The 27,285-nt window shown below is 37.3% G+C and overlaps 1 protein-coding gene across 1 annotated transcript; it reads left to right on the plus strand.

Moving 5' to 3' along the window:
• The first annotated feature begins 406 nt into the window (after window positions 1-406).
• adrb3a (adrenoceptor beta 3a) lies at window positions 407-17,157 on the plus strand. Its single transcript, XM_008419043.2, has 3 exons — window positions 407-2,171; window positions 11,789-11,989; window positions 16,433-17,157. The coding sequence occupies exons 1-2, from the start codon at window positions 904-906 to the stop codon at window positions 11,970-11,972; spliced, it is 1,452 nt and encodes a 483-aa protein (XP_008417265.1). The 5' UTR covers window positions 407-903; the 3' UTR covers window positions 11,973-11,989; window positions 16,433-17,157.
• The last annotated feature ends 10,128 nt before the right edge of the window (window positions 17,158-27,285 follow it).

The following is a 27,285-nucleotide window of genomic DNA, read 5'->3' on the forward strand; positions in this document are numbered from 1 at the left end:
TTCCTGTGTGTGTATACTTGCAGTGCCATCTTAAACCAGCAGGGGGCCCCACTTTGACACACACTTTTCCAATTTTTGCTACCTTGTGGGCCAAGTGAAAAAAATGCATGAGGCATGTTAGGAAAGCATCCCAAGCTGCTTTAGAGTGGTTTCCCATGCGGGGTCCAGCATTTTGGGCCCCACAACGTAACTGGACCCCTCAACGTTGGTGTGCTTCCGTGCTCAGGACCCCGCATGGCAAAATAAACAAGTACACACACACACACACACACACACACACACACACACACACACGGAGTTAGGCTCCTCCTCTCTGTCTCCAGTCAGGGTGTGATTACCACCAATACAATCTTATGGAACCTGCACAGAGAGAGAGAGGGAGAGACAGAGAGATAGAGAGAGAGAAAAGAGTTTGAAGTCACTCTGGTTGTTCTTGAAAAGGCGTCAGTGTTTGCTTGATCTCCACACAGCTCAACTGTTGCATTGTGGTCAGAACAAGATTCTTCAGAAAACTGCACTCGGTGGACAGATTTAAATGGTCAAAGCGAAACTTTTCGCACTCCAAAACTTTTTTTACTTGATACTTTAACATTTTTCCTGGACTCATGAACTTGATGGAACTTTTTTAGTTCTGTGGACAGTTTGGATTCATCGCTTGGGAGAATATGTTGCTTATTTTGGAAAGATGGAGAACCACCACTCCCATTTGAGGGCTGCCAGAGCAGAACTCCCAAGGTGTGACATGTGAGCATTCTGTGCAAGGAAGAGAAATAATTTGCAGGGGAAAAACAGCAAACTCTCAGTGTTGAGCGGATTTATGTGTGTGATTTTTTTTTGAGTCAAATCTGTCTTTTTGATGATCTTTGGACATCTTCAACTTGTCGTTAGTTGAGCCAATGAAAGATGAATTCCTCAAACGAAACATTAGAAACATACCTTAATCCACCGGGAGAGTGGTTCTCCGTCATGGCGGTCATCATCATCCTGGTCACCGTTGTTGGAAACCTGCTGGTCATCATTGCTGTGGCACGAACCCCACAATTACAGACTTCAACAAACATCTTAATCATGTCCTTAGCATGTGCAGACCTCATCATGGGGGTCCTCGTGGTCCCACTTGGGGCCATTTATGTCCAGACAGGTAACTGGCAGCTTGGCGATACATTCTGTAACCTCTGGACTTCAGTCGACATTCTGTGTGTGACCGCAAGCATTGAAACGCTTTGTGTCATCGCTGTCGATCGGTATGTAGCCATTACAAGACCACTGCGATACACAGTTCTACTCTGTAAATTTCGTGCAAGAGTGATAGTCTGTGTAGTCTGGGTTGTGTCTACTTTAATTTCGTTTGTACCAATTATGATGATAGATAAAAAATTGTGGCAAAAAGACAACAGCAGTTGTTATGAAGATTATAACTGCTGTGACTTTGTGGTTAACAAAGAATATGCTATTTCATCCTCGTTAGTCTCTTTTTATATCCCACTGGTAATAATGATAGCTGTGTATGCACAAGTCTTTGTTATTGCTGCACGACAGGTCAAGCTCATAAAGAAAGCTCGGCCGCGTTTGCAGAACGAATGCCCTGCACAGACTCAAAGTGGCTCCAACTTGAACAATCTCCTACCTCCAGCATGCTTGGGCTCCAACAGCTTCAACAACGTGGCGAGGAGGAAGAGCACCAAGAGGAGACCGTCACGACTGCTGATTGGTGAGCTCAGAGCCATCAAGACTTTGGGCATCATCATGGGGACCTTCACAATATGCTGGCTGCCGTTCTTTGTTGCCAACATTATCCAAGCTTTTAATGAAACACAACTGGACAATCGGCTGTTCTTGTCTTTGAACTGGCTGGGTTACATCAACTCTGGTCTCAATCCCATCATCTACTGCAGGAGTCCGGAGTTTCGAACTGCTTTCAAGAACCTAATCGGCTGCTCGTGGTTGTCCACGGTGTGGTTAAACTCTTTTTATAAGGAACTGCGGACTCGCTGCTCCTGTTTTCTGTGGCAAACTGAGTCAGGCACTGTGGGGTCTTTCCAAAAGTCTCCAGGCGGTAGGACTGGTGGCAGTGGCAGCCTGGGCAGCAGAAGTGACGAGATGTCTATTGGTCTTTCACAGTCCAATGGCAGCACACAGTTCACCGACTGTTTTGAACCAGAATCCCAAATGTAAGTTTCTATCTTTTTTTTTCTGTTTACGACTTTGCCATTCTTTTATTCATTCCAGCCATACAGGTATAATTCATGAAGCTCCAATAGTTTATTCAATGTCTGAAGATGTTTGTGTCTTCTACACTTTCCATTAGGCAGAAACTGAGCTAGTTGGAAGAGACTGCAATCCGACAAATTTCTCTTGATCAGCTCTGATCAGTAATCAGCAGGCCAAACAATGAAAAAATTTGACTTTTTATTAAATAAATGCATTAAAATATTTTGATAACTGGCCATTTTCAGTCTGGAAGTGCATCAACCAATAGTATGCATCCTGACGCAAAATTACTTGATGTCAGTACGCAATTGAGTGCAACTTTAAAACCACAGTCAATTATTGTCACTGTGGATATAAACATGTCAAAACAAAACAAAAAAACAACATAAAAATATTTTAAAAGAGCTTATTTCCCTAAACTTTTACGTATAAGTGAAGATAATTACTTGACTCTATTTGTTATTCAAGTTAAATTCAAATGTTACATTTTAAAGGTGAGACTATTAATTGTTTCTTTTTTTTGGCTCGACTGAAAGAGCAGTGAGGTTATTCAAAGAGCTCTGCAAATATCTTTATTGTAGACGCTTTTTGTTCCTCCATGTGTCCAACACGTGATACGTAAGAGGATCTCCAACATGTTGATGCAGCTATGGGAAAATGTACAGCTCAGAATCAATTTCACAGGGAATCAGTGACATTTTCAGGTTTTAGATAAATACATACACAGACAATAAAGATCTGCATTTAGCATATTTGATTTGGTTTCACACTGGAATGCTGAAATTATTTTTAACAAAAATCTACATAATGCTTTAACATCAGTTAGTGATCTGAAAATGTTGCACTTTTGAGAATTTAAGGTTTGAATAAACCTCTTCCCATTTTCTCACAAAAACAGTCAAGGTATAATTGATTTAGTTTGATCATCTCTAAACTTTTAACATGTATCTTATGTTTCTAGATTTGACAAAATATGTGTTTTTGCTCAAACTAATTTTGTGTTGAAATTCTCAAGTTTAAGAACATAAAACAACCTTAAAGCAATAATACTTTTCTATATTTGAACGCTCTTGAAATTTGCTTTACTACGACTGAAGAGTGAAATATACTGAGCAGCACAGTAAAAGAAATTCTATTCTGAAGATGACTGAAGTTCATATTTTGATTCCTAAATATTTCTCTCTGCATTAAATATTACACTTGCACATATAAAAGTAAACTAAAAAATATAGGTGTTTTAGATAGAAAGAAAAAAACTAAATAAAGTCAAAGGTGGGTTATTTTTAAATTAATTTACAGGTGCATGTGATAAATCTAAAAGTGCATTTAGCATTACAGCAGATGGTTTAAAAGAATCCATAAAGAGTTTTTCCATTTAATCAGCTGCTGGAGGCTGATTGGTCCGATCACATGGTGCACAGGGGTTGACAACTAAATGTGGGCTTCAGCCTGTCGGTGGGCCTCAGCGAGCCCTGCCCAACGCTCCCTGCAACAGATAAATCTTTATCACTAATGCACAAGACTTTCCCCTCATAACAAGACAGCCTGTTTACAAGAGTGACAGCCAATGAGATCATCCCTGTTGGGCTGAGGCAGCTGGGGGCTGGGGAGCTCCTTATTTGATTCATAGCTGATCTAATATGCTGGCTGTCAGTAGACTGACTACACGGTGTAGCGACAGTCGTATGTCATAACAGTATTTGTAAATAGAATGAAAGTGAAATGCAAGATCTATAATCATAATTTGAAAAATAAATTCTTTTCTAAATTATGTTCATCTTTAGATCAGAAAAATTACATTTTATCAGAATTTATAATATTTTTGTAAATAAAAATTTCTGATTAAGTTATCTAGACCTAATCAGTTCTGAACCTCTTATTTATTTTTTTTATTTTATCCAACTACTGTCAACTCCCTCATGACAAGTCCGCATGTCGGTAATACCTGGGCAGGGAATGTGCCATAAAATTATTATTAAATATTTATTCTACACACTACGTGTAATTTGTGACGACACCTCAGCCATAAATTAAAGACATCCATGGGTACACAATACAAAGGATATTTAGAGCAGTATAAAAGTCTTCCATAAAAGGAGCTCGGTGTGTCCTGCAGTAAATCAGCCCAAGGGAAGGCTCAGCCGACTCACCCTACGCTCCGAGCAGGATTACAAACGTAAGCGGGAGCAGTCGATCAAATATGAGGCTGACGAGTGAAAGACCTAAAGATGGGCTTTAATAAAGGAAATCATAATCTTTTCCAAATACACACTAATCTCCAAAAAAAAAAAGATGCTTTGGAGAGCTAATACTACCATTTTTCAAAGGAGCAGTCCATTTCAGCACTTTCTACGTCAAAAATAAAAGCACAACTGGGCAGCGTAGTTCCTGTAAAACTGACAACTTTGGTAACAAAGCACGAGGCGGCATAATGCAGGGCATATTAATGACAGAGATACAACCTCAGAGATGAGAAGCCACCAGGCTGGAAAGGCCGCTCTGCGTGGAGACATTATCAATAGTTACTTTTTTTTCCCCAAAAAAGTACATGCTGGCACATCAGCACTGCCCTCATCAACATTTAGAGCAAACCTTTGGCTTGTGTCACGCACACGTTACATGGCAAACACAATTCTCTGAAGGTTTTACTCCATGGCTTCTAAAACTGAAGTACCATCACTATGCTACAGTTTATTGTTTTTTTTCTGCATAAAGACATTGCAGAAAGAAAAAAAGCACTGCACTAAATGTTTAGTTGAAAAATGTGGTGTCATTCTTCATGGTTATTTGACACAAGTGTTGAGAGTTAAAGTGTTATGTTGAAAAATACAAAAGACTTCCATTAAAGTCTCATTTTTCAGAAACTTAAAAATTTCTTACCAGCCCTGACTTCGAACTCTAACATGGCTGTTGTGCATTTAAAAACAGATTATGCAATAAAATCTAGTTAAATCGTCCCCACTGTGTGATAAAATTCTCACTTTATCTCAGTCAACATCTGTGTAAGAATAAGAAGTGCAAAGCTAAATGAGGCTGAAATGAGCATGTTGAGGAGAGTCATGGTTATGCAAGCAGGGCCTGGCTTGGGTTAAATCAGGTAGTCCAAAAGTGCGGGTTTTGTGTGTATGGAAATTACAAACAAGTAGCCCTATGGACTTCTAGAAATAATTTAAAAGAATGAGTTACAAAACAAAAGTCCTTACCAGCACATATTGATGGTATGAGCAGAGTAGAGCAGATTACAAAGTTGTAGCATAAACGTTTCTTATGACATTTTCAATAGTGTTAAAATAAATTAATTTATTATTGGCAGTATTGATAAAAATAAAAATGTGGCTGTGTCTCCACAAGAGGTTGTGATGAAGCTGGACAACAACAAGGCATGTGGAACAGACAGAATCTGATGATCATTTAAAATAAAATATGCAAGCAGGAAACTTGCTTGCATATTTTAAGGTAACGCTCCGTGTCATGGAGCGTTACCTGATACATTATTGTCTGTCTTTTCAGTTCCAATTGATAAACCTGGTGAAACTACAGTCGCTTGTCCATGGTCAAGTTTTCCTCCAACCTGTTAATGTCTGGTTCAGTTCTGCCCCAGTTTGGGGCATCTGCAAAATCTCTGTTCTTCGCTATTGTGAATGTTAACATGGGTGGGGGATGAGAGCTGTGGTCGGCTGTCTGATTATTTTTGCAGTGACACTCAGCAATGGAGAACTTCAAGACTGTGTTTTAGATGGACTGAGATAAAATCAGACATTTAATTTTGTCTTAAATTCATTGCTGACCCAAAGATAATGAAAACGGGTAAAATAATTTTTATTTTCACACCGGTCGGCGCAAAACTGCATCACAAAACTGCACAGTTTCTGACTTTCTCATCGCATCCCAGTTCTTCAGAGAGACTTGTTTGGAGGGCTGCTAGATCACGACAATTCAGCTCTAAAATTTGACCCATGTGTTCCTGGCGTTGCTCAAGATAAAACTCAAAAGTTTGCTCTTTCAGACTGTGCAGCTCTCTGATAGCAGCATGTCTTCTGCTTTACTGCAGTGGTTGAATAGTTTGCAAAATATATGTTAATCACTGGCCAATCAACAAATGTAGTCCGCTCTCAATCAAACATTAAATAGATATGTATATTTTTGCTTTAACAGAAATTTTAGATCTATCAATCAATCAATCAATCAAATTTTATTTGTATAGCACATTTCAGCAGCAAGGCATTTCAAAGTGCTTTACATAATTAAAATAAAAACAGAAATAAACAGTGAGAAAGAGAGAAATTTAAAAAATAAAAAACCAAAAAACATTACATCATTAAAACGTCGAAAAGAAAGAAGAAAAAAATTAAAAACATTAAAGACATAAAAACATGGAAGACATCAAAACCCGCACTCTAACCCTAATTTAGCCATAAGCAACTCTAAACAGGTGGGTTTTAAGTTGAGATTTAAAGGCACCCAGTGTTTCAGCTGTTTTACAGTTTTCTGGAATTTTGTTCCAAATCTGTGGTGCGTAGAAACTGAATGCTGCTTCTCCTCGTCTGGTTCTGGTTCTGGGGATGCAGAGCAGACCAGAACCAGAAGATCTGAGGGGTCTAGATGGTTGGTACAGTAATAACAGATCTTTAAGGTATTGTGGTGCTAAACCGTTCAGAGATTTATAAACTAACATCAGTATTTTAAAGTCTATTCTCTGAGCTACAGGGAGCCAGTGTAGGGACTTTAAAACTGGTGTTATGTGCTCTATCTTCCTGGTTTTAGTGAGAACCCGAGCAGCAGCATTCTGGATCAGCTGCAGCTGTTTGATTGATTTATTAGTCAGACCTGTGAAGACGCTGTTGCAGTAATCAATGCGGCTAAAGATAAATGCATGGATGAGTTTCTCTAGATCGTGCTGAGACATAAGTCCTCTAATCCTAGAGATGTTCTTCAGGTGATAGAAGGCCGACTTTGTGACTGTCTTAATGTGGCTCTGAAGGTTCAGGTCAGAGTCCATCACTACTCCCAGGTTTCGGGCCTGATCGCTGGTTTTTAGTTGTAATAACTGAAGCTGTGCATTGATTCTAGTTTGTTCCTCTTTAGGTCCAAAGATAATAACTTCAGTTTTGTTTCTGTTTAGCTGGAGAAAGTTTTGGCACATCCACACATTTATCTGTTCTAAGCATCTATTCAGTGATTGGATGGGTTCAGAGTCACCTGGTGACATCGTGATGTAGAGCTGTGTATCATCCGCATAATTGTGGTAGCTAATCCTATGTCCTGTTATAATCTTTGCCAGTGGGAGCATATAAATATTGAAAAGAAGGGGTCCTAGGATTGAACCTTGGGGTACCCCACATGTGACCTTTGACCTCTCTGATGAGAAGTTTCCAATTGAAACAAAGAAATCCCTGTTCTTTATGTATATCTTTATGTATCTATACAACAGACACAATACCATTTTCACATGTTTAATTGATGCTGACAAGTTATTTCAAAAGTTGTATAATGTCTGGTCAAAATTTCTACTTTTTGGTGTGCTTATCAGTCAGTGTGCATAAAATGGGGGAGCTCTGTACCAGTTCCTTTCGGTGTCTCAGATGGTGTAAGACAGGATAGCATCCAATGTGAACATCAATTTGTCAATGCTTTTAAATTACTGTGGAACCGGCTGTTAGTAACAGGATCATCAACCACTTAATGTATGCTGATGATCTAATAAGTTCCTACTGTATATTATTGGTCTACAAAGAGCTGCTGCAGGTGTGTTCGAATAGGAAGGAAATTTTGATATAAAATATGATCCTAAGCAAAGCACCACCAAGGCTGTGCTGAGCAGAGAGGATTCCAACCTGATGTCCTGTGACTAACTGTGTCATTTATTGAAAGTACATGGAGGCTGTTGAGGGCAATGTGAGCCAAATATTTGTAGACTCAGATATGCCTACCTGCCCTGTGTTACTGTGTAACCTCACGTACAGATGAGTGTGTAGGCTGTGCAGCAAACTGCATGATGGCTACACTGACCAACCCTTTTACTTTTACTTTTGTACTTTGTGGACTCACAGGTATTTGAGCCCCTGTAGAAATTTTTTAACTATGTGTTTTCCGTTTACATATGTCCAAAATAAAGTAAAATGAATGAATGAATAATGGACATGTTTGTTGAACATTTGACAGATACATGACAATCACTGTTAGCGAACATGATCCTTTTATTGTTTGAATGTATAAAGTTCAAGGAACTACAATGCTATTACCAGGTAATGCTAACAGAGCTTAGATTGTTACTGAGCTTATCAGCGTACCAAAAGTCAACAAACCAGTTGACGTTTGTTGACTTGAGGTTGGGAAAGGCTTACGTTTATTTGATGCAATTCCCAGATTAAAGTTCTGATTACAGGAGCAGATAGATGGCTAGTAGAACCAGATCTTGGTTTGCTATTATCAGCCTCAGTTTCAACATGGAGTTCTGGAAATATTCTCTTCCCTGAATTTACTTTCAGTAGTTCAGGTTAAAGCAAAGACAACTCATGTTTTTGTGGCAGTCACCGCCTAACCCTACATCCTGGTTACTTTGCTTTGTTTACTTCAATTTGTTTTAGCATCACTTACAGAAAACAAGTATCACAACTGTCTTCTGTAGCCTATCACAGTTTAAGAACCATATGGGTGTAGCATTAAAAAGGGATTTTCAGAGTGTTGCTGTTTTTTGTATTTGCTTTGTCATGCTGAACTTGAAATTGTAGGCAATTCACATTTCAGAGGTTATTGCAAACCAGAGTTTCTGTGTATTTGTAAATCATCTTTTTATAAGCAGATGCTATATGGATAACTGAGGGACCTAAAATAATAATAGTAAAATGGAAAGTAGACATTTTAAACCTACTAGATTTTGCAATTTAACTGGAGGATGAGAATAGAACAGGAATGAAGACTCATTTCCAGATGTCAAATAAATGTAGACAATACATGCGACAGCACAAAACCATTAAAGCTACTATTAGATTTACAGAAACATGCCGTGACTGCAACTCAGATTTTTATAAAGCTGAGGTTTTGAAAATGTAGTTAAGAAAACATTAATGAAGACTGCATCAGACGCAAAAGACAAAACTGAAATATTTAGTAAAGTTATGCAAGCATAAAATTTAGATTCTCAGTGAGTTTTTCCTTAGTTCAATAAAGGCTAAAATTTAAAAAAATGAAAACCACAGAGGGGGTTTCTGATGACCAGAGGATCAGACTAAATAATTTTTGTCTTGAACTGCAAAACCTCTACATCCAATGTAGGTCATTGCCTAACAAGTGATAAATACTTAATATGTAACATTTATCCTATGCTGTTGTTGAAGGAGCATATTTCTACTTTTACATTAATGTTTTAGAGAACAGGAGAAAATGAATACATTTTCCTCAATGGAACATTTAACTTTTTTTTTTAAGTAAGAAGCAGGCTGTAGAAATTTTATGCAGATGTTTCTTGAAATGATATGGGAAATCTGCCAACATTTCTCTTTCTATTATTTAGAAACGGCACTAAGTTCTGCCCCTCTTTGGGAATTTAAGGTGGAACAGTCTTTAGTTAATCATAAAATATAGTGAAAATAACTTTTTTAGGTCCCAACAAATATATTATATTCAGACCTCAATAAACATATTTCTCATAGACCCATTGCAACTTGAAGCCCAAGCACCTGTTCTCTCTCTCTTTCATTTCATTGCTATCTTCCTGCGTAATGTCTGCTCGATATCAGTAGTGCCCATTATGCAACATCCAGTGGACCGTACGGACAACCTCTTCATGCCTGCCCACCTAAGCTGTTGTACGAAGCAGCTATGTGCCGTTAAATAGGTGGAAAGTATATAAAATACCTGCACAGATCATCTTTGTGATTACACAAACAGATATTGTCCCATTAGCCTTATGAGCCATATGAATAACTGCAACTTCGTGAACCTATGTCTTCCTTCTGTTTGAGTGTAGGGGCAATGTTAAAAACTTTGTTACATGCCATCAAGGATTTCAATAACTCTGCAATAATCTCTGCTCTTCTACTTTCCAGTTTTAAGAGGATATGATTACAGAAACCAGTCATCTTAGTAAGACATGTCCCGGTTTACAAGTGACTCCTCTGTCTAAAATTGTAAAACCCTAAAAAGCTATGTCAATATTCATGTCAGGTAATGTTCTTGTTTTGTCTTGTGTAATAGATCTAAAGAAGTTAATTTGGTTCTTACTCAGGATTGATTTTGCATCCCAAAACACAGATTTTACCACAATATTTAAAAATAAAAAGGTTGTCTTCTTTCTTTTTCCCTTCTTAACTGCACATGCAGGTTCGTTCTGAAATAAGCATGCAGTCAGTCTATAAATGTCTTTCACCCTTTAATTCTTCAACCATGAATTCATGTTTTACATTTAGGAAGGAAAAGGTTAGTCATTGGACTTTTTAGATTTAAAGGAAGGTTAGTCAGATGCAGACTTAGAGGGCCTAAGGAATTATAAATAGCTTCAGCGGCTCTGCTCTAGACTCAAAATTAATCTGATTGGTTAGTAGAATTAAAACGTTGCTAGGAGAATATTCATTTTAGTTGCAGGGCTAAAAAATAATCAAAGTGCAAAGCATATAGATGTTTCATTTATTTATTTTTTTAAGCTGGGAGCTAGAAATAAAGCCAAACATGTCAGAAGAACTAAGATGACATGAGAGAAAATACAGACTGATTACACCCGTCGGGTTCACGACTCTGATTCTTAAAATATCATACACGTTGACGGCTCATAAGAAGGAAGCTAGATATTTATCAGTAACATAAGTCTGCACTGTAAATAACCACAGCACTGTGTTATTAAAGCCAGTCATGCCATAGAGTTGGCTAAATTGGTGGAAATAATTGGAAATTTATCTTATGGTTGCTGTTTAGAAAAAACCTGAGGGAAAATCAGTGAAAAGTTTTCAAAGGTTTTTCTACTTTGTTACACAATGTGTAGGTTAATTATTTTTCTTTTTTTTGAAACTGCTGAAGTGTGTCATCTTCCAGGACCATGTCCATCGTTATGAGGGGTTCTGCACGGAGCGCATATAATCAGGCATGCATTGGAGCAGCTTTCCATTTCGAATGTGTTATAGTAAGGGCCTTGCAGACTCCTGAGTTATGAACTCTATAATTTTGGGATTTTCTCCTCCGCGTGCTAATTGTACTTCCTATCCGACTTCACACAGTACCTTGTCTGCTGTGCATTTAGTTAGCTTAGAGTGAGATCAGACCCAAGAGAGCATGAAACGAGAAGCAGGATAAAGGAAAACATGGAGCTGTTGACCTGTGGTAACACTGCCTTTGATGCCTTTATGATAGCTGCACCAATCACACGACATCAAAAACTTTTGAAAGAAGCATCCAAGAGTTTGGCAACTCTTCAGAAATACAAAGAAAACTTTTGGGTGTTTAGATGTAGTGCAAACTGTAAGACGAAATGGCTTTGTTTACCGTTACAACGGTAGCTAAAGTGAATGCTACATACACACTTTTAGGAAAAATCATTTTGTTTCCGTTTGCAGCTCACAGTAGTTACATTCATTTCTGTGTCCAGCTCCAATACTGAAGACTTCGTTGGCGATTTATCCTACAAGGAAGTGAAAGTCAGGACAAACGCTGACCTTGATGCACCTGCGCGGACACCAAACGGACGAACACCCCACCAGTTTGAACCTGTCCAACCAGATGGTTCTGCTGGGGCTGATGTGGAAGCTGCCAATGGTGATGGGCCAAACTGAGCAGAAACTGTTAACTGGTATTTATATTTCTGGTTTCTTTTATCTCAGTGATACATTTTGAATTTGGTCTCGTTCATCCCTCAGCCTCATGTTGTGTCTTAAATTGATGCTACCTTGGTTAAAGACTTGCTCCATTGTCTTTTAGCAGGTCAGATACTCTAACCCCTTTAAGCTCACAGCTTCACGATAAACCCATAACCATAAACACCCAATTATATATCACTATTTCTTTTCACATCATCCAAGTCAATCAACGGAGATCACACTGTAGGGATTACAAAAGCCAATTGCGTTCACTTAAACAATATGCACAATGTCCTCTGCCTAATATTGAGCTCTGTGATGTGATCTCCATGCAGGCTATACAAATACAAGCTAATTTGTTGTTCACCATCTCTGTCTGTATCAAAAGCTGGACATAGATAATCTCCTTTACGACCATAGAAAAATGTTTTCTTAGTTTTCTCTTAGTTTAGACCAGTGGTTCTTAACATGGGTTTGATCAAATGAGTCTGTCTCAGGGGTTCAGTGGAGCCTCTGCCACAGAGGTAAAGACATACTTGTGTAAAGTCGTGATGACGCGCCCGCATTGCCATCACTTGCTGCAGAGGATCACGTTACATTGCTTAACCAATCAGTGCTGCAGAGGAGCACTGATTGAAGGAGTTCCACTCTCAGCATGGATTTGAACTTGTGTCTTTAATTACTTCAGCAAAGTTCAGTTTTTACCAGATTCTGTAGCTTTCGGTGTACTTCTAAATCTGCTCCTTAGTCGCATCTTTTCGGGGTTGGTACTGCCTCTAGTGGCGTGGGGGTGACAACACAACTAATATAATTACATTACTAAATCAGAATACCGCAGTCTTTATTTTTTATTATAAATTTTTCATTCTCTTAAGAATGTAGAGCTAATTAAATGATTTAAACAAGACCTTAAAGTGGTTCCAGTTTCTCTCGATGGCCAACCTGTTGAAACTGTGGCAAATTTTAAATACCTTGGGTCGTTCCTGGACAGTCAGCTCAACTTTGCTGAAAACATTGACTATATTTTGAAGAACTGTTCTCAGAAACTCTACCTTTTAAGAAGACTTGGTGATCTTCTTGGTGATCCAACTAGACTCTAGTGACCCAATTAGACTCTAGTTGGGTCACCCCTATGTCTTGAATTTGGGGGGAAAAAAATCATATTTTATTTATCACTGCAGAAGGGTTCAGTGAATGCGTATATGAAACTGGTGGGTTCGGTACCTCAAAAAAGGTTAAGAACCACTGGTTTAGACAGATAGTGGAAGATCTTTGTAGCATTAGTGTCACACTAATTCTGTATTCCCCCTTGCACTCTTTAGTGATTATGGGTTTGTGGCTACCTCCTGAGGCGGGTCAGGGTTGTGATATTGGCGGGTTTTGTGCTTTGATCTTTTGCTTCTCTATGTCATACAAGTCAATCCTCATGTATTGAATGTGGAGATTGCAGAAGAAAAAGACTGTCTGAAAAGAGTTTCAGTTTTAGGTGGTTAAAGAGAAGCCTGCTCTTTCAGCTCAATGATTCTCATCCATTTTTTTAATCACGCAGCAGGTCCATCAGTAAAGCATAGATGCTCAGAACATGTTATTGCCATGTCTCATGGCAATAAGCACCTAAATATCTATGAGGTATATTATAAAGATGGTTTTATTTTATCAATAAGTCCAACAATAGTCCGTGAGACACAACAGAATCAGATGAGATGTGAACTTCCATACACTGTACTTGCATTTTATTAATTTATTTCTTTTTTTTTCTTTTTTTTTTTGAGAATTTGGCTAAAAAAATCCTGATTACTTGAAAATCTGAGAAACAATAGAAAATGTAATGATTCGACTATGTATCATATTTTATTATTTATAGGTTTAATGACTATAATAATATTATGATCGTTTCCATTTTGATGTCTGTCTTTACATATAATGCAACTAATATATTGAATATATGAAGGATTCTCAAGTGTAGTTTAGATTTTTCAAATCTTCTTTACTTCTTGGTTGTTTGTAGATTCTGAGTACAAATGCAAAATATAACCGTCTATAAAGGCTATTTAAATTTGTAATTATATATGGATTTTAAATATTTCTAAAACAATAGTTTTCTGTCTACTTTTGCATAGTTTTGACAGAGTGGATGCTTCGAATCAATGACAAAATGTAGCCCATACAAAAAATAAACCCACATAACTAAAATATGGCTAAAAAATGATCTGAGTTACTTCATGATCTGGTCTAAAGAAGAAAAAAAATTTTTCATAGATTGGAGGCAGGACAAAACTGCAGACAGGTCCTTTAGACGACCACTATTATATTTAATGAAGTGACTCGAAGACGCCACAAAAATCACAAGCTTAGGAGAGCACACACAAAAGAACGAATCAAAAACGAGCCACATTGTAAACTGTTTCTCTTATTCCTTTCCCAGACAGGAACATTTGCTCTTCTGTGAAGCTTACAGTTTGAGTTAGTTTACTCTGTCTTCCTGTAAAGGCACGCACTGTGGAGCCGATAGCATCACACTGCGTGTCTTGTTGGGAGGCAGGAGGGCAGCAAACACAGAAGAAAGAAAATGAGGGAACATTCTGTAATTAGCCAGAAAAATAAATAAGAGGAAAGAGGTGCAATGCTGCTTTTCATAAGAAGACCGGAAGTGGAATCAGATATATTTTTTTCTGATAGGAACTGAAATACTTCTTTACAGGGCGTGTCTTGAACAGACCAACACAACAAACAAAGTCACACTTTGTTGAATCTGACCAGCTTAGAAATATTTTTTTCTGGACGCCCCCAAGTATAACTCTACAGAGCTGTAGCAAATATATAGAAAGTAGTAAGTAAATAATACAACATGTGACAAACATACACAAAATATACATACTATTGAGATACCAGTGGACATTGTTTGCTCTCTGTTCTAGAAATAACCTGGTATTTATTGTTCAAAGTTTGGTCAGAGTTCTTTATGATCTTACCTACATATCTGAGTATTTTTGGAACGTTTCTTAGTCATGTGTGATAAAATCATGTTTTCTTAACTGTCCACAGATAGTCACACATAAATATTTACAAAAGAACAAAAAACATCTGCTTTGGCCCAAACATGCCTTTGGAGGCTTGAAAACAGAACTGGCTTTGCTATTCCTCTGTTAGAAAATAAAACAGGCCACTCCTAAGAACAAAAGGCAATTAAATTACTTGGATAAAAACAATTTAGAGTTGATCACAAAAATGAAAAATAAATTTAAAAAAAGTATAAACTCAAATTTTTGATTTTTACAACATGATGTTGAATCTTCTTTTTAGCCGTCCAAGGAATTTTTTTATTTATTTTTTATTAGTTTTTGAAAGAATTATACTTTGAACAAAGTAGTATTGCATTTTTTTTTTTATGGGATTTTTGCAAAACTGTATTTCAGCGAAAAATGTGACATGTTCAGAATTATACAACTGGTTAGTGACAACATGGCATGTCTGAAATGAAGAGAATCTGGAACAAAGCGACTCAATGCTACTCAACAAATTTAGATATCAGTGCTTTTGGGAATCATCACCAAGCAGTCGGAATGGAAAAATCCAAGCTTTATTCTGCAGACCTAACAGACCAGTTCTGTACCATTTGTTTAATTTAAAAGCATTCAACAAATGATTGCTTGTGACAAAACACTAAAATTCTGGCAGCATTTGAATAAATGTGTTTACTTCTGATGCGTTTCTGACCAGTCTTGTGTCTCTCCCACACATTGGCATCAGCACTCCCTTTTCTCTTGAAAACTGTTTATGAAATATTTTACAGTGAGCCTAACTGTCAGTATTTTCTTGTACATTTTTATCCTTGCTGCTGAACAAAACATTGTTTTGAGAACACCATCTGTCATGCCACTCAAACTCTGTAAGTGCATCAGTTTTCTCACACACACAGCAACTTGTCATTCGGCCCTAAAAAAGTCACTTTATGCTTCTGACATGTTTGAGGGGAAGAAGAGAAGTTGAAACATGCAATTTCATTTGGCTCAGACACTGAGAAAAAGCGTCTGAGCAACAAAGGGGCTGTTTTTGGTGGATGAAGGGACATCTACCCTCCTAATATCCGCTAAGCTCCTCAATGTTTACTACACTGAGAATATTTGAAAATGTACAAGCACACACTCCATACTGTCCTCCATTCATTTAGTATATTCATGTCAGCATAAACACACTCTGCTGTTCAAGCGACCAATTATTATTGGTGCAGTGCACTTTCCTATTAGGTTCATTATATTAGAAAGTTACAAATAAAACACTTGGACAATGGGTTGTGTATTATTTAGATTTGTGCTGTTAAGATCTCTGGGTTTTGTGGCATTAAAATACAAGGAATGTTGAATTCTTTATTCCTTTATTGCTGTCTTCATTGAAAATGTATTACAGTAAATATTAACATGTGCATCTCTTTACAGCGGCACATTCACAATAAAAGGATGGCTGAACTGATAAATGTTGATCTACTGAAGCAAACTGTTACTGTGATTCCTGCGGCGTCTGAGACCAATCGGCCTTGGAGACAAGTCAAAGTACAACAACAGCTGAACGAAGCTTTCCCCAACAAGATGAACGGACTGGCGAAAAGCAGCAGCTTTGGCTCGGAAGGGACCGCTGCAACTTTTTTATTTTTATTTTTTTTCTTAAGGCAGGACATCGACTGCTATTGCGTGCTGCTCCACAGACATTTGTTGACACCAGATGTACTTTCTGCTGCCATCCACATGTTGACGTATTGTTTACATAGAGTGTTCCTGATTAAGACAGATGCACATTCTAAAAGCGTTTCTAATCCTTCAAACACAGCGTACAATATGAGCCCGGTGGTCACAGAAATGTCAGCTCCAACTAATTATTTACAGTGCATTAAGTGGTAAATTATGTATTTATGATGCACTGAATCTGTAGCAAAATGACCGGTTCTTTCAAGGCTGGCGTCATTGTAGAGACACTTTCATCACACAAACCTTTCCATACCAACAAGATGTGCAGTGAAATATTCAACTCTGTCCTGTTATTTGTTCTGAGCTTCGGCTCTTTGTTCGCACAAATTTCCCTCGACTCCTTTTTGTTGTTGTTGTTTTTTTTTTGTTTTTTACTTTGTTATAACGTGAAAGTATCTGTTATAAAACCTTCAATATGACTCTGATTCGTACATGTTTTTGTGCAAGCAAGTTACAGTATTATAAACTGCAGGTAAATATGTATATCAAGTAAATTTACTATATGCTGTGTTGCTTACAAGGTCTATGCCAGTATAAGCTCAGTAATGCACTCCAAATAAAGAAAAAACATGGATTTGCAAAAGGGAACTTTGCTTGCACATTCTCTGTTATTACACAGTTGTGCACAATAACAATTTGGGGTAATAATATAGTGAAAAAAGTTGGGGGTTTTTTTATGAGTTGGCAGGGATGTAGACTAGTAAAGGAAAACAGTTTTCAGAGAAACTATGAGGGAAAAGTTCTGATATAAGGTACAATTCATGTTCACAAAAATAGGAAAAATTAATTTCTTTGTGTAAACAATCACAAGGCCCATCTTTATTAAGAGCCATTTCATTGCAGACACCACCTCTGCTCGGTAGGGACACGGCTCAGTAAGAAGTATGTTCTGTTTTCAAGTGCATGCAAGCATATCTATAGCAACAGTCCTGAATTGTTGATTGAGATGTAGCTTCTTGTGCACATTCTGTTTTTTTTTTCCTTTCAGCCTTTTCAATAGTTTAGTTTTGAGAAATGTTCTTTCTGAATGCAAAACATTTTCCTTTTCTTTTTTTAAAGTAGCTGCACAGTAGCTGAACTTCAACACCATGTAGAGTAACAATGAGGCATTAGATTAGGCTAATCTCCTGAATAAATCCCACCGCAGGGCTGCACATCTCAATTGAATTATGCAATGAACCCATGATGAACATTAATTCATTTTAAACACAGTTGGGTTTCAATGTGCATTGATAACCTCTTAAAATAGCAACTTAAAGCAGTTGCAAAGAAGTCGTTTTGTACTGCAGTGAATGTTGCTGTAAAAATAATTACAATTGACTAGACTGTACAGACGCTTATTAAAGTCAGCATTAGATTTATGTATGGTTGTTACTTTTTAATATTCTAAGTACAGATCTTTAAAGTATTGATGACTTCTGCATTTCGTGTCACAATGTACAATAAAACTAGGTCATCACACAATTTTACTTCAAGGAAAAATAAGATAAGTTGAATCTTGGAATATAAAAGAAGGGTTTGTTTATTGTTTTATATGGTCTTAATAAAATTGAATTAATTCAGAACTATTTAAAACATTTCCCTTTGATGGACTGGCAAACTTATCAGATGGATAGATATTAACAATACATAATAATTAACCATAATTTCAAAACGTGTAGAGATCTTAATTTTTATTTCACTGATTACGTTTCAGAGTTAAACAACCTGTACGCTGTTTGATTTGTCTCTATTAGTCTAACTGTGTTAAACAAACTTGCGAATTATGCTCAGCATTTGCAGGCAGAAATGCTTTCATTGTTAATTTACATTATTATTGTAATTATTAATTTATTAATATTATTATTACAATCAAATAGTTGAACAACTTTAAATATTGCATTCCTGTAGCACTTGGTACTAAACTGCCAAATTGTTCCACTATGAAGCAGAAAATTTTGTTTATTCAAGTCGCATTTATTATTATAAGGTTTTTAAAATGTCGAAAACGACACATTCGTCGTTATGTTTTCGTTACACCAGAAAGGAAAAGGAAGAGAATGGCAACTCAGGACAAAATAAAGATGATTTTGTGTACGATGATATAATGTTTTCATTCCTTCCTCTTCTCCCTGATCCCCGTTCAGTTTTATCTCAGGAGGCCCTGGGGGGTCACCGACCTCCACACTGGTAACTGCTGTTCCACAACACTGAGTACTGGAAATTAATGTTGCTAAGAGCTTGCAGACCAGCAAAAACTTTTCCCCTCCACTCAGTGTTATTTCTGGTAATCATCCACTCAGCAAACCTACTACTGTCCTGTTGCCTTGTGTTGTGCAGCGAGGGTCATCTGCTGTTATGAGAGGAATTTGGATAATTTGGGACCTCTAAAAAATAAACTAACTGCAGATAGCAAGACTTTGAGAAAACAAACTGTGCAGCCTTCAGCTGCGCCAGATTTTCTCTCTGACTGCAGAAATTATCAGAAGCCGCACCGAGTCAGAAGTGGAAACAATTATCCCGTCTGAAGTTTAGCCTCGCTCCTATCAGCTGATTTCTGTTACGATGTTTTCCCATCGGATGCAAATCAATTGTAGACATTCATTTAGGGAAAAATAAAACAAATAAAAGACAGTGGTCTGATTAGTTGTAAATACAAAATGTTTTTTTTTGTGATTAATTTACAAACAAAGCAGCAGTGTTTTGAATATGTGACAGATTTGTATGCTTTGGTATTACTACAAGACAGATGCATATATTGGCTACAACTTTATATTACACATTTCATGAGGGACATATAAAAAAAAGAAACATTTGATCAATAATTTGAAAGAAAATGTAATTATTAATCCAGTACAGAACGTCTTGTGAAGTCCCGTTTCCCTCCGGATGACACACATCGGTCTTCCACCAGGAGATTACAATCAGGTTCAAACACTCACTAAATGTACTGACTGAGCAGATTAATGTCTGGATGTGCCAAAATTTTCTCCCAACTACCGTAAATAAAAATAAAAACAAAGCCAAAGTATTAGTGTTTGGTCCAAAAGAGTATAGTTTAAAAATTATCCCCTGCCTTCAATCTGTTGGTTTAAAATGCTCTGACAATCTGGGGGTAACATTGGATCCTGATCTGAACTTTGATAACCACATCAAATCGATCATAAAACTGCATATTATCACCTAAAAAGTATTGCTAAAATTAGATGACTTACTGTGTGTCCCCACAAGATTCTGAACAATTAGTTCATGTCTTCGTTTTTAGCAGACTCGATTACTGCAATGGCATTTTTACTGGATTATCAAAAAAAAGGCAAAAAGACAGCTCTGGCTTCTCCAGAGTGCCGCTGCAAGAGTCCTTACTAAAACAAAAAGAGCAGCTTTCAGTTTTTATGCTCCAACACTCTGCAATAAACTTCAGACTGTCAAACTGCTCTTACCTGGAGTTTATTTAAAACTGTGTTAAAAACCTTTTTATTTATAGTTGTCTATTCTTAAACTTTTAATATTTACTCTGTCTATTTTTAATCTGCTTGATGTTTTTTTTTTATCTTCTTGTTGTATGTTGTTTTTAGCCTCTTTTTTGTACAAGCACTTTGAATTATCTCTGGCAGAAAGGTGCTATATAAATAAAGTTGCCTTGCATTGCCTTACCTGTAACTTAATTAAACATCAGGATTTTTGGTGATTTGTTGACACTTATTGGCTTTTTCCCCCTGTTGTTTTTTACTTACATTGGATAAAATTATGGTCGATAAATTGATACACAAGCATAAGCCATATATATATTGGCCACAAAATGTGCAAATGAGAACACACAGGTGAAATCAAACAAGAACATTGGATATGTACTCCACATCCAATAGGTGTGGAGTACATATCCCTACTTTAGTAGTTTGTACCTCCGTCAGTTCAATCACATCAGGAAGTCTATAAAGCAAAGTCTCTAATTAAACATAAAAAGGTTCAATGGGTGTTACAATCAGTTTGAAATGTAAACTTTATGCTTCCATGCAAGGCGCAGTTAGGTTGAGAAAATATACGAAAATGAAGCAAAGGAATATTTACCATAATACCACTAATTAGGCAGCAAATGAATTAATGCAAAGTGGATTCCAAACTGGTGATATATTACGTGTTAACTGGTCTTTTTAAGTAACATGACTACTTGTTAATGAAAACAAGAGGACGGTTCTAATTCATGCATTACATCCTTATCCATCATCATTTAGCTCAGTCTAAATAAAGTGTACAATTTCTTTCCTCGCTCCTTTGGCTCTGTGAACAGAATTTGAAACAGGACTCCAGAGTCAAACTGCTGAATTAAATAGTGAATGTGTGTCTCCTGGCTGTAAGTCTTCACTCTTGATTACTGCATGCACATCCAACACTCTAAATATGCAGAAATCTCTTTAGCAGAAATTTTCCGTAGCTTCCCAGCTCCAGCTGAGCCAGCAGCGACGCAGCCAGGTGTTACAGCTCAGCTCACTTTCCTGACGCGACACACAAATATTTCCAGGATTTGTTTTGCTAGGAGAAAAGACAGCAACCCTTTGACACCGGTGTTAGACTTAAGAGGTCCTCGGGTCAGACACTGGAAAAGCCAGTCATCTTCCACATTATTAGATAAAGGATTGTAGATTCAACCCGCTGATTGAGGCACATACCAGCAGGTCTATTTTTAAATCTTTGCCATGACATCATCTTTCCTATAATACTCCAATGATTTGACAGTAGATTAAAGGCGTCCGAGTTCAACAGAGAGGGTTTTATTTTTTCACGACGCCACCTCAATAACTTTTTTTTGTTGTTGATCCTGCATGAAATATCAATTCTTCAAGTGAGTTACAACCTAAGAAACTTAATAGTTTTACAAATTTCAATCTTAACCTGCCTGCCCATAGGGGTATATAATAGAAACGTGTGTGTGAATTTCCCATCATTTATTATTATGATGGAGCCTTTCGCTACTATTTAAATAGAGATATAATCTCCACCGTCCAAGTTAGAATCCCAAATATTTTCTAAGAGGTTTTACTCTAAGATTGTTGAAGTCAAGTGAAGAAGACAGTAGGACGAGGTGCGTCTCACTGACGTCCTGTTCTTAAGGCAGTCCTGTTCAGATAATTGAAAAACTAAGTGCCTGGTTTGCCATCTACTGCCCTCTAGTGCAGTGTTTTCTGATGTTCAGCTCCCCATAGAGAAGTGCAAAGTGTGGCCTGGTTGTCTGTCTGCTCTGTAAGCTACAAGGTGTTGATTCTGAGTGAGAAGTTTTGCTCTGGTCTGATGCAGAATCATCATGATTACTCGAGAAGCTTTACAAAGTTGGCTGAACATGCGATATTTTTAATTCAAAATATATTTTTATCTGTAAGAAAGAAAAGAAAGTTAAATTCAATTCAGTTTAGGTATATAGCAGCAATTCACAATAAATGTGGACTCCAGGCACTTTATAAAATTCATTTGTCATCCTTTATTGCGCAGTACAATAAGCTCAGTTTATTATCAAATTAGATTCAAATGTTTCTAGGGAAACCCAGGACCTGCATCGAGTCGTTGACTTGATGTATTCACTCCTCCTGGATGAGCATGAAGAGACTAAGTTAAAACCTTACCTGCAGTAAATTATTCTCCTGGTGTCTTTATTTTATGTCAATACAAATTATTTGGTCCCAAAGGCTAAACTGAGGAGCAAAGTGGACTTCTACTGTTTTTGAACTTCTCCAGTCTCAAATATGTCATTAATGAGAAATAACTGTGGTGTTAAAGCACTTGTATTCATTATATATCACAATAAAAAACATTGTGTAAAAAAAAGTTCATAAAACAATATTGTTTTATGGAAGCTTCTCGTAAACAAATATAAACAGTGTTCATCAGTAGCACCAATCATATTTGGAGATCCTCAAGGTTTCATCCTTGGACCTGGTTTGTTTTCATTGTATATGTTACCTTTGCAGTGCTTTGCTACTGATATCTGAAATGATGTTTCCAATGATATGCAAGTAAACAGTTTCAAGAATGGCCTGTCCTACAAGTGTGAAGTTAGATTTTCTAAAGATTTTGAAATACTGATCTGCATTTTAATACATTCACATTTGGTTCACTGTTGTTCACTTAGGTCAGTCATCTCTGCAGGTGGTACAAAATGCTGCAGGCACGTCTACTAACAGAACATGAAGAGCATAAAACTCCAAACTTTATCATAAGCCTCAGGAACCAAATAATTTGGATTAATGCCACATGAAAAAACTGAAAGAATTAGCAGCAGGTAATGTTTTAATTAAAACTTTTTTGCTAAAATTCTCAACTATGCATTCAAAGGTTTATTTAATCTCTAAAATAAAGGCAGTGCCTCAAAAACCCAAACTGGGTCACTTGAAACTCTGGGACCATAGATTTTGTAAAAAGAATGTAAATCACCTGGTGGTTTCATGAAAAGTAAGCAGTTTAATGAGATGCCAGCAGCAGCAACAACTGAAGAATACCCATGTGAAAAACCTTGATGAGGTCATGAAAGTTGTCTTTTTAAGTTGTCAGTTCTCTAAGATGAAAAAAAAAAAGTCTCAGCTGCTTCTTAGTAAAACAACTAAATGATCACTTTTATCTCCAGCGATGGTGTCTGTTTGACGGGAGCTCAATGTGATGGCAAAGGTAAACGCACCAGACCCACAAATTAGGCAGTCACAAACTCATCCATCACTGTTGCCCGGGTGACATTCTCCAAATACGTGCTGCAGCTTAGCAACAGCACTCAAACAAGAGTCTCGGCACTCGCATGCTGTCGGTTCTGGCTGGGTTCCTGATGAGCCGACCCAACGGTAGCGATGATGAAAAAGAGACGAAGGTGGCGGTCGACCATGGTGGGAGACCCGGGACGTCATCTGTCCATGTTTACCAGTCAACCTCTGCAGAGTCGATTCCTGAAATAAGGCAAGGCTGAGCCTGTGGGCAGGAAGAGTCGAGGTTTTATTAAAACTTTATTTCATCTTGAAAAGAACCTGCCTGACAATTGGGTTTAGTAAAAAAAAATAGCACAGTATGTCTTTTCCCATTCAGCATCTCAGAGACACAGTGTACATGTCACTGCACTATACGGCTACGGCTGTTATCTACTGATTTCATTGTGTTATAGCTGGTCATTTCTCAAACCATAATCAGACTTTTGGGGCTTAATATGAAAAGGTGAAGGTTCTGTATGTCTGGCCAGTCTAAAAAAAAGCCCAAAACTTCCAAATTTAAATGACATTCATATCCATGATAAGCTTATGTAAACTTTTAACCAACTATTTAAGTCAGAGTACATTTTGAAGTTATGAAACAAATGAATGTGGTGATGTTTAAATTACTTTATTGCACAATGCGGAACAATCTGTATTTATTACATAATAATAAATTAATAGCATCATGTCTTGATTATACCTGACTTCGTGGACTTCTGGAAATCCAGTCCCTTTGATCCAGGATGACTCGTTTGATTTTCAAATGATGGGTCCACAAAAAGAACAAAACAAAAAGCAAACAAAAGAAAACAAAAAAAAAACATTGATTCGCTGTCAGCATCATTCTGATTTCTTACAATTGGAAGGACACATTTAAAAAATAGACAAAACCGTTTAAATGTTAATGAATTGATGGCAGCTGTTCATTACTATTCTGGGTATGAAGTCATACATTTTGTGAGAAAAATCCTTATAGATCCATTTGAGTTTCGACAGGCTGAATGCGCTACAGAGATTTGAAGGACGAAAGATTTTTTGTGATGTAAAAGAAAAGGCAAGCTGACACTTCAGATATCGATAAAAAAAAGAGTTGCTCTATATGTTGTATGCAAAACCTTGTAATTTTCACTGAAATCAGTGAAATTTAATAGCCTTAACTCTCCCTAAAGTCACTTGTGCTAGAAAATGCTAAATCTGTTTAATGTTACGGCTCCAGCAGATGAAAACTACAACAAGTTCAGAAATGCTGCTTCTACCCGATGGACAAAAGAAAAATAAAGACTTTAGCGCCTTTCACCCTATTGTAATTACATGCTGGGGGATCTAGGTTTGCTTTAGGCATCTAATAAAATACTGCCTTGATCCTCCCTGCAGATTCACTCAGTGTTCCAGTCAGCAGGGATCCAAAGAAAACCCACATGTATTGTTACTGGGATGTAATCAGAGGGGCGCCGGTTTGGAGAGGCTTCTGGAGGATGAGGAGAGACTTTCAGGGTGAAGTATTGTTTTTCCAGCCTCTGCCCACAGTCAAACCGAGCCAGACCTCTATCAAAATCAAGGTTTTCAAGGTGATCTGTGCAATCTGCCTTATAAAAGAGGCTGTACTAATATTTTCTTAATGTTTACTCCAGGTAAATTCATCATTGCTTTCTTGGTTGTGTTTTGTTTTTTTCCCACAGGCAGAAACTTTTTCCTTTCTTGCTAGTTCCTTTGCAGACTTTGTTATGGAAAATAGGAGCAAGATTTTGGCCGATGCGGTATTAGAAATGAGCTGCACTTCATTTTTTCATTGCTCTGTGCCATACGGCGAGAGCAAAAAAAGTAGGAAACAACTGCATTACGAAGTCATTTGTGGTGTGAAATTGATTTAGCCTGGTTCTCTCCTGTTTTCATAAAAGAATGCAAAAGGTCCCTTTAATTTTCTTTCCTTTTGTTATTGTTAATGTTGGCGCCACACAAAACAAAACTTTAATTAATACTTTTCCTGAGTCTTCATCACCAAAGGCTCACGTACCCTCAGTTACTCATAGTGCAGCTCAATAAATTATTAATACAATGGAAAAGTTAATTTATTTCAGTCATTCAATTCAAGGTGTGAAACTCATATTTAAATTCATTGCACGAATTATGCTAGTTACAATGATCACGGTTTTCAACCTACAAAAGCACAGAACTTAATTTCCCAAATTTCAACAATCTACAGAGTAATATAACAATATTTTCTTTTACATAAATGTTGTGTCTTGTCTGTATTACAGTCTGCACAATCGAATGAAAGGCTGGTGACTCAACAGTTGTCCAGTACAGTCAGTGATTGCCTCCAAGGCGAGGGTCAGAGACAATCATGATTTGCTTGTGGTGAACACTGGTGAAAAATTCAGTGTCTCAGATAATTCCTTCTTTTTAAAAGTAAATCCTGATCCATTGTTAAGATTTACATGCTGCTAACACCACAGTAAAAAAAAAAGAGAGAGAAAAATAGTTCTGCCGTATCTCATAGTCCTCCATTTCTCAGCCTCTTCCTCTGAGTGCTTCCACCTGTGATGCTGCCCATATAAACACCTGGGCCGCACTGAGTCAGGGCACTGTCATCCTTGTCCAGGCGTCTTATTTAGTCCCTGATCAGTTTTCTTGACCATCATCTTTGCCTGCTTCCCGTCTGTACAGTATGTGACTCTCAACCCCACTTCATGCACCTGGACCCTGATTATTGCTTCAGGAATTCTGGATCTGTTCTGCCGTGTCTGCCTGTCTTGTTACAGACTTGGACCGATTTCCTGACCGTTGAGCATTGTCCTCCATAGCGTTCCCAGTGAAGAGGATTGGAGTGTGTACACTGGCATTCTCCACCTTAATTTGATATATCTTCTGGTTTGCACTGGTCATCCCGCCTGTACTGATTTCCTGTGAGGGAAACAGTTTTCCGGAAAGCAGACTATGGAGAACCAATCTTGCCATAATAAAGAATGAGTACAAAAATAAATAAATACTCCATAAATAAATAAACATATTATTCTGGAGAAAAATAGAGTGAATAAATGAACATTGGCAGTAATTTAATTATGCAGTGAGACATAAATGTCTTTATCCTACTAACTAGCTTCTTTTTTTTTTTTGCACGTTGCATGGTGAGGATTGTTGGAAACAGCAGAGCTTTGGTTTTACTCTGATAGATAGTTTGTGTGCATTTGGGGCATGTTGCACTGTCATTGATGCGTGTTTTACTGGGTGTGCCTTGTTAGCCTTGTTAGCATCTAATTAAGTTTTTTATTTTTCATCAAGCTGTTTAGTGTTGAAGCTGGGTGTTGTTGAGGTAGAAAATATTGTTTCTATCATTTAGATGAGCTTTTTCCCTGATACTTAGTAAAAATCACCTTATTTATCATCCGTAATAATTTTTCACCTTCATTTATTCATGTTTTCCATCTTCAGTATAATCCATAATCAAGAAAATTACCACAAATAATTTTTGCACTGAATAGATTACTTGATCTGAAATTAATCTATACAATACATGAGTTTCACACTTTAAACATTTAAATCCACTAACTTTTTAACAATGTTTGAATGTGTGGCATCTGGATGTAACTGAGGGAGCAAAGTTTTTCCTTGTTCCTGAATGATGTGATGTACAACCACCTACTCAGCACTGACTGATTTATTTCTTTATTTCTAATCCCGATCAGCTGGACAACATCACTGCTCTGCCATGTGAAGCTCTAGTCCTTTGTATGCATGTGTGTGTATGTGTGTGTATGCGTGCGTGCGTGTGTGTGTGTGTGTGTGTGCGTGTGTGTGTGTGTGTGTGTGTGTGTGTGTGTGTGTGTGTGTGTGTGTGTGTGTGTG

This window comes from Poecilia reticulata, linkage group LG9 (genome assembly GCF_000633615.1).
Source record: "Poecilia reticulata strain Guanapo linkage group LG9, Guppy_female_1.0+MT, whole genome shotgun sequence".
In the NCBI taxonomy this organism is placed as follows: domain Eukaryota; kingdom Metazoa; phylum Chordata; class Actinopteri; order Cyprinodontiformes; family Poeciliidae; genus Poecilia; species Poecilia reticulata.